Consider the following 18,723-nt stretch of genomic DNA (forward strand, 5'->3'; position numbering starts at 1 on the left):
TTCCTTGTGCATCGAAATTATTCACAAAGGGAAAAGGCCTATAAAACCAAATCAACCTTAGTGTCAAGACATGGAAATATAAATAACTTTTACTTTCTCTTCCTTTCTTCTTGTTCTGTTTACTAGAAATTAATCAGTCAAACACACAATTCTGTGTTTTTATTTTATCATAGTGCCCAGGTGATTTAGGTATATCCAGAATCCTGCTGTGTCAAAACAGAAAGTGCCTAGAGGACCCAAACATAGTTTTCCCAGTTTTCCTGTCCCTTGCCACTAAAGACCTTGGGTAGCACCATTGAACTAGCAAGGTTACAGTCCTACAGAGACAGAGTTAATTACCTGCTTCTGCCATCCCTGGTGAAATGCCATTTCACTTTTCTGTATTTCAGTTTCCACATGCATTGTATTTCCTTCCTCTTGTCTTTTTTTGGCATCACAGCTTTGTATTGTGTTGTGTTCTTTCCATATTTGTTTTGATAGTAAGCTTTTCAGTGTAGGAACAGTGCATTTATACAGTACCCAACACAAAAGGGCCCAATCTGAGTTGGAAGCTCTTTGTGTCGATATAAATTCTTTAGCCCAGGTACTCTAGCTCACTTTATCACTTTATTTCACGACATGTAGTTCCTCGCAGCGCTTCTTCCTCAGTAATATTCTGTTTTAGTAGGGACGAGCAGATTAGAAGGAGCAGGACACCCGCTACCACCCTTGCAAAACAGTGGAGGTCATGGTCAGATCCAATTAAGAACAAGAACTTAAGAGATACCGAAGTTAGTATCCCCTTCAGCTATACAGTGCTCTGCCCTCTCTCACCTCAGATCAAGTTTTGCATTGAAAGAATCGCCTGTCTTGATTTTCCTGCTTTGTTTAATTAGCTGTACTGTTTGTACTATTTCTTTTCATGTTACGTCTATTAAGCTACCAATTCTTTTCCTGTTGGCTTGACTGCAAAAGTCTTGTCCTGAATATGCATGGAATCTAGTACAACCTTCAGGCAGTGGTGAATCTCCAATACTGTTATTTATAAAAGCTATTTTGTGGACACTATACACACAGTAGTAAATTTATTGAAGTGTAAAGAGAAAAATTGCTCAATACAATGCAAGACTTCAGGAACACATTTTGGTATAGCTCTCCATCACACACAAACATGAAGTTATACTGCCTGTCATAAAAGAATTGAATGTGATAAATTCTGTGAGGAGTATATTAAATCTAAGGCTCAAAAAGCTAGCCACTTTCACAGTACCAGCTCCAGGAAGCTGGCTTGATTTCCCTTCGGTCTTCTATTTAACAAATTGCCATGAAATTATGTGGGTGTTCTTTTCTTTCTCTTCAAAACACAGCTTTTTGAAACTTCACTCTTTAATATTTTCTGTTCACATTCTAATGGATAAATATTCACATCTGAGAATTTTCCACGGTTGGCAGAAATTGGCAGTGCTGTTTTTTGTTAGAAGGGAAGCAAAGGACTGAAATGGAATGGCATTGCCCCACAAATGTGATCTCATCAAATCAGTCTGCAGGTCTGGAAAATTCATAGTTCTTCCATTGGATTGCTTCAACACTGGATGTGTTTTGTGGATAATGTGGGGACTTACATGCCTGATCCAAAACCAGCCAAAGCTGGCAGAAAGACTCCATTGTTTTGATTGTAATTCTTCAGAGTATGTGTCCTCATCTACTGATACAGATTAAAACAGGCATACAGAAATACCTGTGCCAAGCTCCTGTTCGATCCTCACTGCCAGAATACAACACGGGGAAAGCACTCATATTTCTGCTGTTTTTTTAAATGAAGAAAACCAATCCTGATGTAGAAGGGAGCCTGCCAAATTAAGTAAACAATGGAGCAGCCGAAAGACTACAGGAGAATTTTTACACTGCATATCTAGAAGCAGGAGGACTGAATTCACAGCCTTGGGAGAGGATAAACAAGACTAGCTTTAAACTGTCTTTGTACTCCTCTGATTCTGGGTAGTTCGGCGGTCTGAACTGGCTTCCAACTGGTGCTGAAGTTCTGTCTCTGACAGCTCCCATTTGCCATGTTTTGCAAGAGGCCTTTGAATTAACAGCCTTTATACTCTTTATACCTTTATACCACCACTACCAAGGACTCCACCAATTGCAGAACACTCCAACTATCTTAACAGGCATAAAGTAGGTAGAGCACACGTGAAGACATTTAAAGTGCACAAGAACTACTTCACTTTTATCGAGATGCCCTAAGTAATGTTTATAAGGCTCACTTGCCACGAAGTACAGTGCTGATACAGTTCTATCGTCACTGTTCCAGTTCATCACTGTATTTGCTCCCAAAAATAATGGGAGAAATGCAGAAGACAGGACACTGGAGGCTGTGGTGAAACCTATGCAAAACTTACTTGCGATCAGAGTCTGGATCAGTGTGGACTATATGGGCTCATTATAAAAGTGGTAGAATATTTATTATACAAAGAATAAATATATAAACACAACTTTTTATTGTAGCCAACAAAAGAGTAATGTAACTGGAAGAAAAGTGAGGAATTAATCAAATGTGTAGCTGACGGCACAAACTTAAGAACTGTGATATCAAACGTAAGGCCAGAATTTCTGTGAAATAACAAACATCTCAGTGTGTCTTTTCATTCTTTGTATTTCCTAGATTAAGTTATTAATGATTGATGGGTGTTTGGGGCATTTAGAAGCCAGAAATAGCAAGTTTGCCCTGACCCGCCCTTTTCTATTGCTACCCCTTGCTTCCTGGCTCTCTTGCTTCCACCTCCCTGTTCCTTAAAACTGCTTGTCCTCATTAGTGATCATGCCACAGTCCTTCACCAACTAAAAGTCTTACAAGATAGTTCCTCTAGATGGTTTCTGATTCTACCATTTCTCCTGATTCCTGATTTCTGATTCTACCATTTCTCCTGATTCCTCACTAGCCTTTAATAAAAGTGATACTTCTGGTAGCCTCAGAATTTCCTGCTTGAAATAAGCTTTCAAGTAGCATGTGTGTATTAGCTAGGCTGACTGAAGACAGAGATAGTATGAGAACAGGGAGGCCTTTAATGCGTATTTTCAATATAAAAAGATTCATGTGACAGGACTCTGGAACCAAGACATTAGACAAATCAAAAACTAAGTCAAGTGGGCATAATTTTAAATGTTTTTACTTGGTTCAGTAGAATCTGTTTGGTCTTCTTTCTCAGGCGTGCCGTGAACTTCTGTTTTTCGTATTTCTTCTTGGCTCACTGTTTGTATTCTGATATCACTTCGCACAGAAAAAGATTGCCTCTTGGAGAGTTCAGTTACATACGCTGTTTAAGTGATCCTGACAAGGATGAATGGTAATAAAAATTGTCCATCCTTTGAACATGATTTGGATTACACTGCAGAAATTACATGTCAATATTGGATAGAGCTGTATGGAGGATATACTCAAGAAATATAGGGTTATATGTGGACATGATTTGTCATTCCCTTCTTGACACCACTCACTCTACATGCCTGTTCTTTATTTATAGGCAAGAAGCATGCTGACATTTCAATATTCCTTCAGCTCAACAGTTCAGAGTACTGTCACAGCAAGAAAAGCAACATATGTAACCATGAATAGCCTGAGATTCATTTCACTGGATTTTCCAGGAATTTAATTTTAAATTGAAAGGTAAGCCGCAATGCTAATTTTACAGGAGTTTTCAAAAGGGAAGGTCAAATTTTAGGATTAAAAAAAAAAGATGTATGAATAGCATTCATAAGATAATGAAGAGACTGGAAAATGGCATACAAAATTCCCTTTACATTTTAGTAGTAATTACAGGAGACAACAGATGCTGTCCTGTCATACAACATAATGTTTTACTTTCTATCATTCTGGGCTTTAATTGTATTACTAGGGCCAAAAGTCAGTCTTAGCTTATTTCTATGAATTGTGTCTTCGTTACTGACAGAAACAGGAATGATCACATAGATACAAACACATGCAAATGCGTGACACAAATAAAAGTTGTGCTATTGTAATTAGAAGGATGAAAAAAGTGTATGAATTGTGTTAGGCTTCAGTTAATTTCATTAACATGCCAGAGTACTGTGATCATGAGCACATTAGAAATTATCTTAACGGTGATGATTTTCCATCTCTCGTGCCCCCTTTGAATATAATTTTTGTCATACATTAGTAAATCATGAAAATTTATAGCTGTCCCCTGAAAGTTTTGACCTCATAATGATACAGAATGAATACGATACTTCTGCTAGTAGAAGACTAAGAATGTAGAAGTATTTCAGAGTAAATAAGATTGAGATTCCATTTTGCAAATACAAGGTATTTTGGTATTTTAAGTTAGCAAGAACCATTGCACTCAGGCAAAAATTCACTTCCTGGGGAGAACAGGAAGTGTAATTTAGGTGTTTTCATTCACTAAATCTGTTTTTAAACTCTCCAGAGAAAAGTCAGGCCTGTAAATTTTCAGAAGTCTCGAACAAATACCAAAAAAAGAATCAGAATGGAAACATTCAAGCACGTCACTTTCCCAGTTGTTAACACACCTGGTGTAATGTTAGCACATGTGAACCTCTCTAGTGCTAAGCAGTTACTTTTTTTTCCAACAAGACAGTTTTCATCAAGAAACAAAAATAAAAGTCCTCCTAGACTCAGAAATCTCTGGTTCAGCCAACATTATGTCAATACTATTGGGCTTCAGTTGCTAACAACTTGCAAGCTGGAGAATTAATAACCAGACGTAAGTTGCCACCATTCACTAATGAGGCTGGAACGTGACCTGCACACCTAACCAGCCATGAATAAAAAAGAAAAAGTCAAGGCTCATTTACTACAACTGTCAAACTAACGCATTTTCTTTAGTGCTAATCTAAAGAAGGATGAGCCCTACTGCTGCAGCAGTATATCAACATTCAGCCAGTGTAAGCACCAGAGTAAAACAAAAGACAATTTACTCCAGAAATTCTCAATATTTGTTTTTCTTTTGCTATAAATGTTTCTCATGTCTTGCCCTGGGACTGGACAATAAACCCATATTAATCCCCTTGGAAGGCTGTATTTCCTGTAATTGTGTGATATGAGACCAAGGGTTTATCTGCATATTTTACATTCTCCTTTTGCAAATTTTTGCATTCCTTTCTCAGTCTTAAATCATTGCTTTGCCAATAATAATTGTGTACGCCAGAGCTATAAACAGTAGAAAATTCCATATGTTGCTGCACAGATGAAACGCAGGAAAGAGAGTAACTCAAACCTACCTCCTTTATGTGCACCCCTCCAATCTGGGCAAAAGGGGGGTGTACTATAGATTTCATAGTTGAATCCTAGATCAAAAGTTGTGTTTTAATTATATTTTCAATTAAATCATAACATCTCACTTGTTTTCTCTCAACTCGAAGGAAGTCTGAAATTGTTGTCTAGATACAAATTCGGGGCATGACCACATCCATAGATTTTCAGAATATAAAGGCTGTGTTACAGCCTAAATCCCTGAAGGTTTTGTGGAATAAAGTTGTCTCTGAGAGAGCTGCTTCAGGACTGATAGGTTGTTCCTGGCTCCAGCACAGTGCTGAACACTTGGCTTTTGTGAAAGCATCCCAGAAACTGATTCTGACACTCTCTTCCTTATTTTCCAGACCATTGAACTCTTACTGATCGGGAATTGAACACTGTAGAGATCCTTTAAACAACTTCTGGCATTTAGACAGCAGTGGGAGGAGGGGAGTTCACAGTAGATATAAAAGATTTCTTTCCATGAAGCAGTTCCTGAACTGATAAAGTTAATCTAGATAAGCATTTAGGGGACTTTGTCCATAAAGACAATTCAGTTAGTCAATGGGAACAACCAGAAAGAGTGTAGAAAGCATAGGTGAGTGTGTCTGGAATCCTTTTTGCCCTACTAATTCCTGGATGCCACTTCCTCTACTTGGAAACAATACAAACCCATGTAAATTGGAGCGAGGCCCTTATCAGAGAGAGGAGGAATAGCCTGTACCTCCTCCCATGGTGTAAACCCCAGGAAATTCTACCCAGGCTTTTCTCTGCCTTTCGTGCTTTCCACACTCCTACAGCTTTCTGCTCAGCAGCCCCTTGAAGAATGTGGTGTTTCCTTTGAGCTAATGAAATTGCAAAAAACAGCTGTAAGTTTTGGACTGAATGGGCTGTTTCTCTGTGAGGAAAGAGTGCAATTGCTTTCTGGGTAAAGGGATAAACATTGTGAAGAATAAACGGTATGAGTAGCTGCAGTCTGAGGAAGGCAGAGGTTTGGGGCAGGCCAGAGGAGTTACAATATACACGCATTGGAGAAAAGTAGGAGAGACTATGGTGACATAAAATGCTAGAGAGACTCTGGTGACATAAAATGCTACAGAAAAGAAGATGTGAGGGAAGTCTAAAAAGATTTGAAAATCTTGCCTTAGGGAAAATCCGAGTTGCTTCAGTTTTCAGCTGAGAACTGTTGTGTACAGATCTCACTCAGAAACTGACTGGCGCAAAGCTCTGATGCAAGGTGCGAGTTTTCTGTGAGAAACTGTCCATCCAACTCAGGATTTTGCCAACAGTATCTTGCAAAAATGCTGCTAACCTTCATCAGTCCAGACCTCACTGGGAGCTCCAGACGTTTGGCAGACATTTGGTTTTCACTTACGTAACTAAAACAGAGGAAATTTGGTTACTGTCGTGCCACCACATTATAAACTTTAACTTTGTATTTTTTTAATCACATGAATCTTTTCCTTTTGAACGATGCAATCCTATGATTATACTTGGTGAATACGGCAAAAAATTCTGGACCCAGTGAATGCGCGTATGTATATGCAAAGTAATAAGGAGGTAAAGAAATAGAATAAGGCCTCCATCGTTGGACTATACTGCTGACAAAACTCACTATCAAAGGGTATAGCAAGAGGTCATTGACACTAAAGATACCAGCTTGCTTTGTAGTAGCAATGTCTGAATAACATGAAACTGTTTCTGGGAGTCATAAAAAGGAATAGTTCTGCAGCTCAATTTTTCATCTATCTAAACAGTATAGTTACCTCCTTGATTACTCAGGAGTTGTCAGCTCAGAAACCTCAGTTGTTTAAATAAGTATGTATAACTGGAGTGCAGGACCCCTAAAAGCCTAGCAAAATAAATTCTTGCAACCGTGAGTGTGGAATACATAAACCCCCTAGTTGATGTCAAGGCTTAAGCCTCTTTAAAGCCAGTATGGAGGCCCTGATGATGAGGATGCTTGTCATCATCTATTCCTCTATTGACATTTGGTGATTAGAGTAAGGGTTGTGGTATAAAATTGAAAAAGACAGGACTGATACTATCATTGAGGATTATTTTTGTTTTTCCCTTAATTGCTACTGAGGTATGCAGGTCCTTCCTTCTTATCAGATAAATTGAAAAATAAATGTCTGAGAAACACTGCTATATCTTGCATCACATTTGGCTGGCTAGCTTAAAATAAGCAGGTGTCATCCAAAATTTGTCAAGGGTCCTAGCCAAGTACTCAATCAAACCTATCAAACTGTTTTTCCATTTTTCAGCTTTTATAAAAACCAAATTGTTTTAAGAAGCTGTGTGTTGTTGAATGTATGACTGAAAGATAATGTCTGTAACAGATCAAAATAATTTTTTTAAAGTTGGAAACTCATAATACTCTATTTGTAATAGTCTATTTTGAATTTTTGAAAAACTTTCACATTAGAAAAGTGTTTTTCCATTAGCAAACACAGATTAATGCAAATAGACTGTTACAACCTCATTAATATTAAACTTTTCAGCACTGAACTCACAAATTAGTAATTATCATACAATTATTTAATTGCAGAACTATCCTATTGCTGAATATTAACATATGTTTGTGGACACTTCTGGTAAGTGTCAATGTTCAGCACAAGAAAGACATGACAGAATGCTTGACTGCTCACAGGTGGTACCATGGGAAAAAAAACCCCACTCAAAGAATCCAACAAAAAAACAGGTGACTGCAAATTTTTTTATTGAACTGTGAAGATTATCCACCTGTATGTCCTATATATTTCCAGTGAAAGGCAGTTTACATGCATTTCATGGCAGAAGAACAGAAACAAAATCAGAGCTACTCATATCTGTAACCAATTTCAGTACTGTGAGAAACTTCTAAGTTTACTGCAATGGACAAATTTATGACCCCGCTTCAACTTCTGAAAATTCTTTAGGACTCTGTTTGCTTTCTTCCATAAGTTTTTCCCTTGTCAGCTCTTTGCACTGAAGTGCAAACTGCAGCAGAAAAGCTGGACTCTCATCCTGGGGCTAGCATTGTATATTTTTAGGTATTAGACTCACATGTGTCCAATGTGATAATACTTCTTATATCATGCTGTTGCCAGCTCACTTAGGACAACATCAACACTGTCCACCGATAACTCTGTGGTTATAGAGTAAACATTAATATTTCAGGACTCAAACTACAAATCAGTTTGGCCTTGACAGCCTCTCTTTCCAAGACACGTTTACCTCTGAATCAGCTCTTTTCCCTTCCATATTTCCTCACATTTTTTCTACTTCTTTTCCTTATTCTCTTTAATCATGAAGGCAGTAGAAACAGATATATTTATTACCCTGCGAGTGATAATACTAATAAAGGAGAAAAATACTGTTAAGAGATGTTTGTTAACAGGACAGGAGAGGCAAGGGTGCTTTTAGTCCATAAAAGTTGGAAAACAGCAAAAGTAACAAAATTATTTGTGAAACCAGTTTAAAAACTAACGACTGTAAGAATCTCCTGAATAGGTTTTCCCCACTTGACTGCCAATTTTTGGTCTTTTGAAGTTACTGGATTTGCTGCTTTCATGCAGAGATCCTTCTCATTTTTTTGAAAGTGGTCTCAAAATCCCTAGTTTTGTGTAAAGGTAATTTCCCAGTGTTTCAATAAGAAAGGTCCTTATTAAAGGAAATCAATAATCTTCTATTTTAATAATCTTCACTCATCATAAAAGCATCTACCTTTAGACTGTCATCATGCCGATATGCTGGGAGCCACAAGCAGTTGCAACAATGCAAGGGGAACCCGCACTTAGCTAGAGACATTTCAGGAAGCCTGCAGTCTCCTGATATGTCATTCTCCAACTACACTAAAACCCATTGGACCAGCTGAACACAAATGGAGATCAAATTATCAGATCTTGGCCCTCAGCAATGTCAGCTTCCTATACTGGCTGTATTGCCAACGTCATTTGTCTATTGAACGAGACCCTTGTTATTTTTACTCGGAACAAAAATAATGTTGTCATGTCCAAAGGCTACATTTTCCCTTTTGGAAACACTCTTCTTCATCCTTTGCATTTTTTAAAAATCCTTTGTCTGCATTCTTTTGTGGTCTGAGGCTCCTGTATCTTGGCCAAACACTGATACATTCATTGCAGGCTTCAGCTGCTTTGCAGAACCTGAATAGACATTGAGGCTACACGAGCGACTTCAATTAAGCAGTTCTATAGAGATGATATTTTTTGTTGAAAAACAGTGTCTTTTTGCCAGGCCAAACAAAGTGTCAGTTCCGGGCATGCAAATCAGAACAAAATACTTAAAAAATAATAACTGCCAAGGCAACTAATTGTAAGCATTCAGCAGAGAGTACAAAGACACATTTACCCAGTTGTTTCCTTCTTTTACTCTACCATTGCGAAATTCCAAGTATGTACATTACAGCAAAGATGCATATGATAAAGTAAAATTTTAGTGAGAAATTTCCAGATTTTAACAACCAAACTGCAGACTTTTTGAGACAATAAGGTTTGTTTTCTTGGAGAAGTGTACCTATGAAAATATACAAAAGTGTTTTTTTTCCTATGCACATGTACACAGCAGAGATTCTCACTGAAGTACAAGAATGCAATTATTTTTCCTTCGCCCTGCTTGTAAGACACAAATACATTGTACTTCATGAAGAGCTTTAAAGCAGCGTATGCCACATGCTGATGTGTTCCTCTCAACTACCTGAGACTACAGCAAGTGCTTTGCTTCTTTTTCATTTGGGTTTTTTATATAAAATTTTTGCAACTTGCTTCCACATGTACTTTTTCTTCCCCTTCCTGTTTCTGATAATTTCTATCAGTTTATTTCCTGAAATGTAAAAGAAGAGCTTCATTCCTTGACTTTATGGAGAGAATTTCCCACATGGCTTTAATTCCTGCTTGCACTTGAAATGGTTGGGTCCAATTCATCCTCCCCTCCTCTTTGTTTCCTTCTTCCCCTGGGCCCGGCAACCCAGCAGAAGTCTTTTTTTGTGTGTGTTCCAATCTGAGCCAAATTATTGCAAATTACTCTGTCTGGCCTAGGCTATTATTAGACGAGCCAGCAACTGTGGCTCTTTTGATTATTTCAACAGCTGGTTTTGTTGCTTGTCTAAAGACCCAAAAGCACAGCTCTCTCCTCCCCCTAGAAACTGCCTACCCAGATAAAGGGCTGTGTCAGGATCTGTTCCAAGACCACTAAGGTGTATCTGCTGTTGCTGAGCACTCCATCAGAGCCCCATCTATCTCCTGCAGACTTGTTAAAGCCTACCTCCCTCCTAGGTACCTCCATTATTTACACACCTTTATCAGGTATCAAGCCAGTGATACGTTGTTACATTTGACAGAAAACCCTGAAGCTGTTGATCGCTTGAAAATACCAACATAAACTAGAAGTGAAGCACAGCTCACAGTCAGAGTATGGATGAGTGCATCTGGCAAGCACTCACTAGAAAAGAATTACTTGTAAGAAATGGAGCTCTAGACATCCGCACTCCATCTCTAGTCCCTTAGAGTCCTTGCATATTAGCAGATTTTGCAGCTGAGAGAAGTGAAGAGTATGTGAACATAGTCTTACACATTCCTGTACATTACCGTACATACACTTGTTCTACAGGCATTTAAAACCTAAAAAACACCTCGAAGCTTGAATCCTTGTGCCATTTGTACATTGGCAGTGTGAGTACACCTACAGACAACATACGCTGAAGAGCTCTGGCTACTGGTAAGCAACCTCCTTTTGGAGGCAATGTGCATTACCGACTGTTTTTTGCAATAAATGTTTCAGAAATATGAGTCAAGTATTTCATGCAATGCTGCCTTGCATTTTAATTTTGTTTAAACGCTGGGAATTTTTACTTGTTTCCAGTAGTACTGACTAGAAACTGTTTCTAGTACTGTTTCCAGTAGTATGTTGGTTACCGCTACCTGAATCTGTATCCACATATGAATTGTATCATAGTTTGATCTCTTCCTTTCTGATGAAATCTGTCCTCAATCAGTTCCAGGCATTTCTCGAACAGCTCCTCTAGCTCTAAAACTCAGTCCCTGTCCCGAATGCATATCCTGCTGGCAGATGTCAGTATATGGCCAAGTGGTTGCTTCAGAGACTTCATCACTTTATATATTCAGGTATTGTGCTTTCATTTTTAAGTAGGACTTTCCCTGTGAACACTAAGCAACTCTTGATGATCGTCAACATTAAATACTCATGATCCTTCCATGCTGTATTATGTGAGATTTTGGGGAATGTTTTCTTAGTCATAGCTGGAACTACTCTGTTCAGCGTGTTTTCCTTGGGCCTAAGATGTCTCCAAATGTATTTTTCAGTTTTATGTGCTTGGAAGCCTCTGTGTTAATTTCATCAACAGCAAAAAAGAAGGTTTAATTCCATTTTCTGGGCTCTTTGAATTTGTATTATGTTCTATGGTATATTTCTGTTTTTTCCTTCCTTGGTAATTTTACATGATAGCAAGCTTCCTCCCCCTCCCCTCCAGCAGTAGTGAAACACATAGTAGTAAAAGGAGATATTCAGGAAGTGGAAAATGGATGGTCCTTGTCAGTCTTTGTGGTTAGTGGAATTTAGGAGCTGAATACAGATGATGCATTTTGGCTCCACAGTGAAGAACCAGAATACAAACAACACATACCGTTTGTTTTACATGGAAGATTCTCTTTTGTCTCTCACACATGTGCATACCAGCGACTTCCCTCTCTTCTGCTGTTCTTCTTCATACTTTCTGCATTGGAACTTCTTTTTTGTGTTTTTCGTTGCAGGTGAGCCTTTGCGGAACAGCCCTGTAGCATATCTGTGATGGCAATGCACCACTGAGGAACTTTGTAACCAGCTGATTATCCTGTACAAGGCGCGCTCGTCTTGCATTGAAATTTGTGAGGTGAGATCCTTTGACTAGCATGCAATCCACCCATGCAGAGGTCATCCGAAGCATGAGGCTTTTGAGAACACATACCTGTAGTGGAAGGTTTGTCTGTTATATAGTCCTGCTGTACATACAGTTTTATGCCTGACCTTATGTCTTTTTATAGTATAAAGCCTTATGTCTTTCTAAAGTGTAACTATTATACCCCTTGAACACTAAACATTCCAGGGGAAAAAACCTTCTATTAAGGAACAATGATTGTAAAGTCAAGCACTGAAACACTAAGAAATGCATAGACAATCATTTGTATTCATGCATTATGATATATTTTTCAGTTTTGTCATCACATACATTTTTTTCAACCTGCATGATCTGCTTTATTCAGTGTACAGAGTAGACAGTGCTTAGTGAGTCAGCACACATATTGCTCAACATTAGGATTACTCAATGTTTTGTTGTTTCTTCCTGATCTAATTTGTGGTCACATATTTTATTTATTTACTGCCCCTTATTCACCTGCTCTGAAGCTGAATTTAACTTCCTTATATGCTTTTTTTAGTGGTGCCTAATATGGAGTGATCTGTAAAAACATTTAAGGCTTGGTTTTACCGTAACCATATGGCGTGAAGAAGCAATATAATTTCAATTTTAGATATGGGCAACTGAGGAGCAGAAAAAAAAATAATTAAAGCTAAAACTACACCTGACTTCTAAGTGTCCAAGTTGAAACATGGCCAGATTTTTCATATTGCTTCTCCGCTGGAAGCGTGTACCTCACCGGTTTCAAGTGCGTCCGTAAGATCACTTCTCCTGAAGTGGTTTAAACCACCCTAACGAACCCCACGCCAAGAAATACATCCTCCTGGCCGGGAATTAGAGCCGGCCGCCGGTTGATCGCCTGCCTTCCCTCAGCCCTAAGCCGATGGGCCACCCAGGGCCCAGCTCGGCAGGGCCGGGCTGCTGCTCTACCCCGCCCGCACCCCCGGTGCTGCTGAGGCGCCCGGCTTCCCGGCCCGCTCGCAGTAACTGCCCTTTTCACCTCCTCACCTTCGTCGTGAGGGGAGGAAGCCCTCGGACCCCCCCGCCGCAAGCCCTTTCTCCCCCTTAGCACGGAGCTGCTCGGGTTCCCACGCCCCCCGCTCGGTACCGGCGGTGACGGCCCTGCGGAGCCCAGCCCGGCCCGGCCCCACGGGGCACCGCGAGGTGCCCGCCGCGGCGGAGCGCTGCCCGGCGGCGGCCGCCAGGTACCTCCCCCCGCCACCGCCTCCTCCGCCCCCTTTTGTGGCGGTGCCAGGCGGCCGCCGGGTTTCCTGCTGACGCCGGAGAGCCGCGGATGGGCAGGAAAGGCCGCCGCCGCCTCTCCTCCCGCCCGCCGGCTCCTTCCTCGCCCCCGCTCGCCCCGCCGGCAGGAGCGCGGAGCGGCCCGGGCTGAAAGGTCGCCGGGAGAAGCGGGGCGGAGAGGGCGCAGGTGCAGGTCAGGCCCGGGGATCGCGGGGGCCGGGCGGCCGCGCTGAGGGGACGCGCCGGCCTCGCCCGGCAGGGGCGGGAAGGCCCCCGGCCGCGGGCGGACATGGCAGCCCCCGCTTCTTGAATGCGTTCAGCCGCCCCCCCGCCGCCGATGGCCGAAGCCTGGAGGCTGGAGGAGGACGAGGAGGAGCTGCGGGAGCTCGGCAGGAGGCACCGGAGGGTCGCCCTAAGCTCGGCGGCAGGTGAGGGGCGGGGGCGCGGCGGGCCGTGGCGTCGCTTGCTTTGGGCTAGCCCTGGCCCGGTCGTCGGGTCTGGATTCCTGTCAGGGGCTGGGCGACCTTGGCGGAGCCGCCCCTGTGTGTGCCGTCCCAGTGTGTGCCGTCCCAGTCGGCTTCACCCGAGGTCAGGTCAGCTCAGGTACATCTGAGCCATGGGCTGGCGTGAGCTGCAAGCATGCTCTCCCCATGGGCTCTCCTCGCCGGGGCTCAGCCCCAGAGCCTGTTCCTTCTCTGAGCTAATGCTAACATGGACACGCGCTGTCCACCAGAGACACGTCCAGACACTTAAGATGCCGTATCAGGAAATACAATACCGATTTGTCTTGAAAATACCAAGGTGGAGGAACATCAGATATCAAAATTGTCCACATGTAACCGTTTCCATGTAGGTATGAACAGCAGGCCTTGGCAAACAGGAGGCAAGAATTGGTGTGTACGAGAAGGCATGGAGGCAGGAGCTTGGAAGCAAGCAGATCGATATGGCTTGATAGAGGGACTTGGAAGTCGCAACAAGCTTTTATTTGAAACAGTGAAATCCAGTGGACCCTGGCAGCAATTGAAAGTATTTAATTCAGACATCATTGTTAATTGAAGGGCAATGCGTATATCACTTTTCTGTAGTCACTGAGGTGTGAATGCAGCATTTCTTTTTCTGTCAGTGTAAAATCCCCTCCAGAATGAATCGTTTTCCTAAGGCCTGTTTCCAGGGAGAATATCAGCCACACTGCATATTTAAAGTCGAATTCCAAATATTCTGATTTTTAATAATTATGATACAACTTTAACAAGGTAGTAACTTCTACAGTTCATGTGGTTTTGCATCCATTTGATCAACAAGAAATTGAGTGTCTCCTTGTAGATGACAAAACCACAGCAATTTGAGGCATCGTAGAAGAAAACTTGCGACATGCAGGCCCTGTGGCTTCCACCCTGTGGCTTCCACCTACCCTGGTTATGTCACTGCATTTCTGGGCAGGTGCAGGATTAGCAGGAGCCCATTGAAACAGTTGTGCCTTGGCATGTGTGCAGGGTTGCGCCTTGCCTAGGGTAGGGTGCAAAAGAAGGTATTGGTTCCTGTACAGTTTCCTCAATAGCTAAATGTTTGAGCTGCTAGTTACAATGTCTGTTTTTTAAAGGTGATTCTTTTGGAGATTTTTATTAGTGGAAAACATATAATTCGTTCTGCAGTTTATATATGTATATAATCTTTGCCGCCTTATTGTGGAACAGAGCTTGTTCCCAGAGTTTGTGTTTGGCGAAATGCTACTAATCAGTAATAAAGGGCCTGTGTCCTTTCTTTATTTTCATTATTTTGTCCTGACAACCCCCCTTTGAAATGGGCCCAGCACTGTTTACCTTACTAGTGTAAAGTATGTGTGAATGACTAGCATTCTGCTTTAGCTGTCTCGCCTTCTTTCCATCTGTTTGCAAGTCTCTACAGTGGAAAACAGCACAAAGACTCCTAGCGGAGCATTCTTCAGGCATCCGTGAAGAATATCACCCGAGGTGGATGAGTTTGCTGTTCTTCCCGTACTTGACAATTCTCTTATTCCTTTATTTACAAGCCTGTTGAAAATAAGTGCTTTTTTTTTCATGTAATATGCAGGTACACTGCCAAAATGGTAATGTAAATAGGTGTTAAATAAGCCTGTTGGATATTTTTGCAGGGTTTAAGAAATGTTGTAGTTGCATCTCAGCAGACTGTCAATTTAAGCATATCAGTCTGTTAAACTAATTGTGAATACGAGCAACTTAAATTTCTGGTATGTTCAGCTTATGCATGAAAGTGCATAAGGGCGGTTGCTCACCTTTGTCCTGCATGTACAAGGCATGTACGCAAAGTGGTAGTTGAAAGGTGAAAGTTCACAAATGCTTCTGACTTACTAACCACTCAGACATGTAATTAGCACTGTTTTATTGGAGGACCAGAACACAGGAGACCATGGAACGAAGAAGTATTTTCCCTTGAAGCTAGTCACAGTTGTGCTATGCCAGATCCTGTAGGATGAAGCCAGCTAAACTAATTTAACAGCTTGCTGCTGCTAGAGGTGAGATCTCTTTCATGGATGCGCACTTCTGCTCTCTTCTTGTGTGTCAGCTCTGCTGCTTGTCCAGCTTGTTGGTGAGTGAAGTCACCGAAGTTGTGGTTTGGTGGCAGCCTGGGCCGATCTACCCAGTGGCTGCCGAGGCCTCTCTTGGAGCCCTTGTGCCCGCTAGAACCTGCACCAACCTGTTCTGATGCGTTGGCCAAGCAGAGAGCTATTTTTCTTGTTCTCTTCAGTGGATGGGAGCCTGCTGATTCAGCTTGCTGGAATGGTTTTGTACAGGTTCTGATGAATGTTGAAGCTGGCACAAGTGAAAGACTAGGAACTTGCAGCCGGAGGGAGGTAAGAAACTATGCCAGCTGGGAGTTAGTTTGGCTTAGGTTGCTGTGAAAGTGCAGCCTGAGAGCTGTTAGAGATCTACTCATGTGGGGTTTTTTATTTGGTTGGTTGGGGGGGGGTTGTTTGGTTGGTTGTTTTTTTGCTAGATTGGGTTGGGGGCTTTTTTGCTGGTTTAATGAGCTGAAGAGACTTGCTGAAGCACTAGACAAGTGTCAGAGCTGACTTTAAAGCAGGGAATGAAAAGTTGGAGACATGAGCAGATGAGTTGGGCAGAACCATCCTTATCCATGGAGTAGTAGTGATAGATAGCTTAGCTGACTTGTCTGACTGCTTGTTTTTACCCCACTGCATGTCATGACAATGGAATTGTTTTCTCTGAATTCAAGAAAGCTTTTTATTTAGAATGTTCTGGAAAACCTGCGAGAAGATATTACGTAGAGCAATTTGAGACTCTTCTAATGAAATAATTTTCCCTTTGAGAGAATGCTGATTGTTTGATTTTTTTTTATCTGTATAGTTTTTTTAAGCGATAGGGAGGAGAACTAGGATACATTCTTTAAACATTGAGAAGAAGAAAAGTAGCTGCATAGGTTCATTAAACTGAATCATCTGGTCACCTGCTGTGGGAAAGGAAGCCAGTCTTGCTGGAAACCTTTAGGGTTTTTTACTGCAATATAAATAAGTAAAATAATGTGATTGATTTCTACCCCCCTTGTTGCATATTTCTGTCACATGCGTTATTGCTCTGAGAAGTAACAGAGAACACCGGATTTTTACTGGATTTTTTGGTTTAGAATGTTAGTGGTTTTTATTTAGTTTGTTTTTAATAAAGTAGAAACAAAAACCCCCAAGCAAACAACAACAACAGCAAACCAAACTAAAATCCTATTTCCCCAGAGACTTACAGGCTCTCTCCAGTCTAACTTTAGACCTTAATCTGGTGTGCTTTCCTGTTTTGACTATTTTTTTATTCTGTGACTACTGACTAAAATAAGTGGGCTCATAGTAAATCATAGTTATGAACTGCATCGGTTAATTATGTGTCCTTGCCGCCACATTAGGGCTGGGGGAGAATCTCTGATGTTATCTAAAGTGCACAAGAAATTTTTAACATATTCAGTATCTATATTATTTCACTTTGAATTCTGGTCAGTGTTCCTTGAGAAAGAATAGCCCATTATGGATGTGGCAGATGTTTCCTTACTTAAAAATAAAATAAAATTGCCAAATATAGAAGTCAATAATTAAATTTATTTGAGTTCATAATGAAGAGCTATTGTGATTTCTACTTTAATGTGTGGGTAAAAGTACAGATGGTCAATAATACAGGGAAAGGTTTTGGCTTAATTTAATATTGCTCTGTTTTACTTATCACAAATGCTTGTCTGTAGTTTGTTCCCACACAGCGGCTGTAAATTTTGCACACGAGTTTTGCTATGCTGACTGAAACATCTCTCGTTTTTTGTTGGTCCGTCCTGTCCCCCTCCGCCCCCCTTTCTGTTTCTCCATAATATTTCAGATGTTTTCTGGAACTTTTTCAACTCTAGTGGGCAATTTTAGATTATGGGTGAAATAATCTATTTTTGGTTGGTTGATTGAGTGCTTTGCGGTTTTTTTTTGCCAAAACAAGATCTAGTTCAGAGTTGGATCAATTCTTTACACTCCCACAACTCCCACATCAAACTGGCGCTGACTTGTTTTGGAAGCTGAGAACAATGAGCTGTGTCCAATATAACAAATTAAGGTTGAATATTTCACTGCTCAACATGCTGAGAGGTTATGGGGGTACATTTGTGTAGTGTGTCTGATGAAATTCAGTGAACAGTAATTTGCAGGCATCATGGACTTTTTACAGATAAATTAAGAATTTGAAAGAAGAATGCTCAGCAGTTTTCCCCATGTTAATGCAAAATACGTGTTTGGTCTTAAGAAGTAAAGAATAAGATGGTCTCAGATTCTTCGTGAAATTCTTAAGTCTGAGACTGATTAAGTGATGATGTCCTTTAGGGTTCGCTGGATCATAACGTGAACAACTTGACCTTAGTACTCCCCAAGGGGTGCCAGTGACCCTGGAGCAGAGAGAAAGCGTGATTAGGAAAAAGGTGGCTCCAAGAGTTAGTTGCTGTGTTCTTAAAATCTTAACTAAATCTTACATTTAAGAAGCGGAAAGATCTGCATCTTACAGAACAGAAGTCAGCATTGTTCAGCTGGAAACTTCTTTGTCTGCATGCCTGTGTCCTTCAGTGCTGATCTGGAAATTGTTCCACTTGTCCATAATGAGAGTAACCATTTATCGTCTCTTATTCAGAGAAGGAAAAAAAAAATAATCCTGATAGAGCAGATCAACTGTCTTGAATAAATGCATAAGGTCTACCTATGATCTGCTAGTCTGTCCACATGTACTCAAGAAGCCCTTAAAAAGAGGGCTGAGAGGTGACTTCTGGGGGCGTGGGAGCAGCTATTTGT

At 41.0% G+C, this 18,723-nt stretch overlaps 1 protein-coding gene across 3 annotated transcripts in view; it reads left to right on the plus strand.

Moving 5' to 3' along the window:
• The first annotated feature begins 13,454 nt into the window (after positions 1-13,454).
• Positions 13,455-18,723, plus strand: part of SH3D19 (SH3 domain containing 19) — a 91,605-nt gene continuing 86,336 nt past the window's right edge. For 2 of the 3 annotated variants that reach the window (XM_072861179.1, XM_072861180.1), the window contains exon 1: positions 13,456-13,837. In XM_072861179.1, coding sequence (XP_072717280.1) covers positions 13,720-13,837 — 118 coding nt within the window. In that variant the 5' untranslated portion in view covers positions 13,456-13,719. Of the gene's footprint in view, positions 13,838-18,723 lie in introns of all 3 variants that reach the window. The other variant, XM_072861181.1, reaches the window with a different exon arrangement.

Source organism: Ciconia boyciana, chromosome 5, assembly GCF_034638445.1.
Source record: "Ciconia boyciana chromosome 5, ASM3463844v1, whole genome shotgun sequence".
Lineage (NCBI taxonomy): Eukaryota > Metazoa > Chordata > Aves > Ciconiiformes > Ciconiidae > Ciconia > Ciconia boyciana.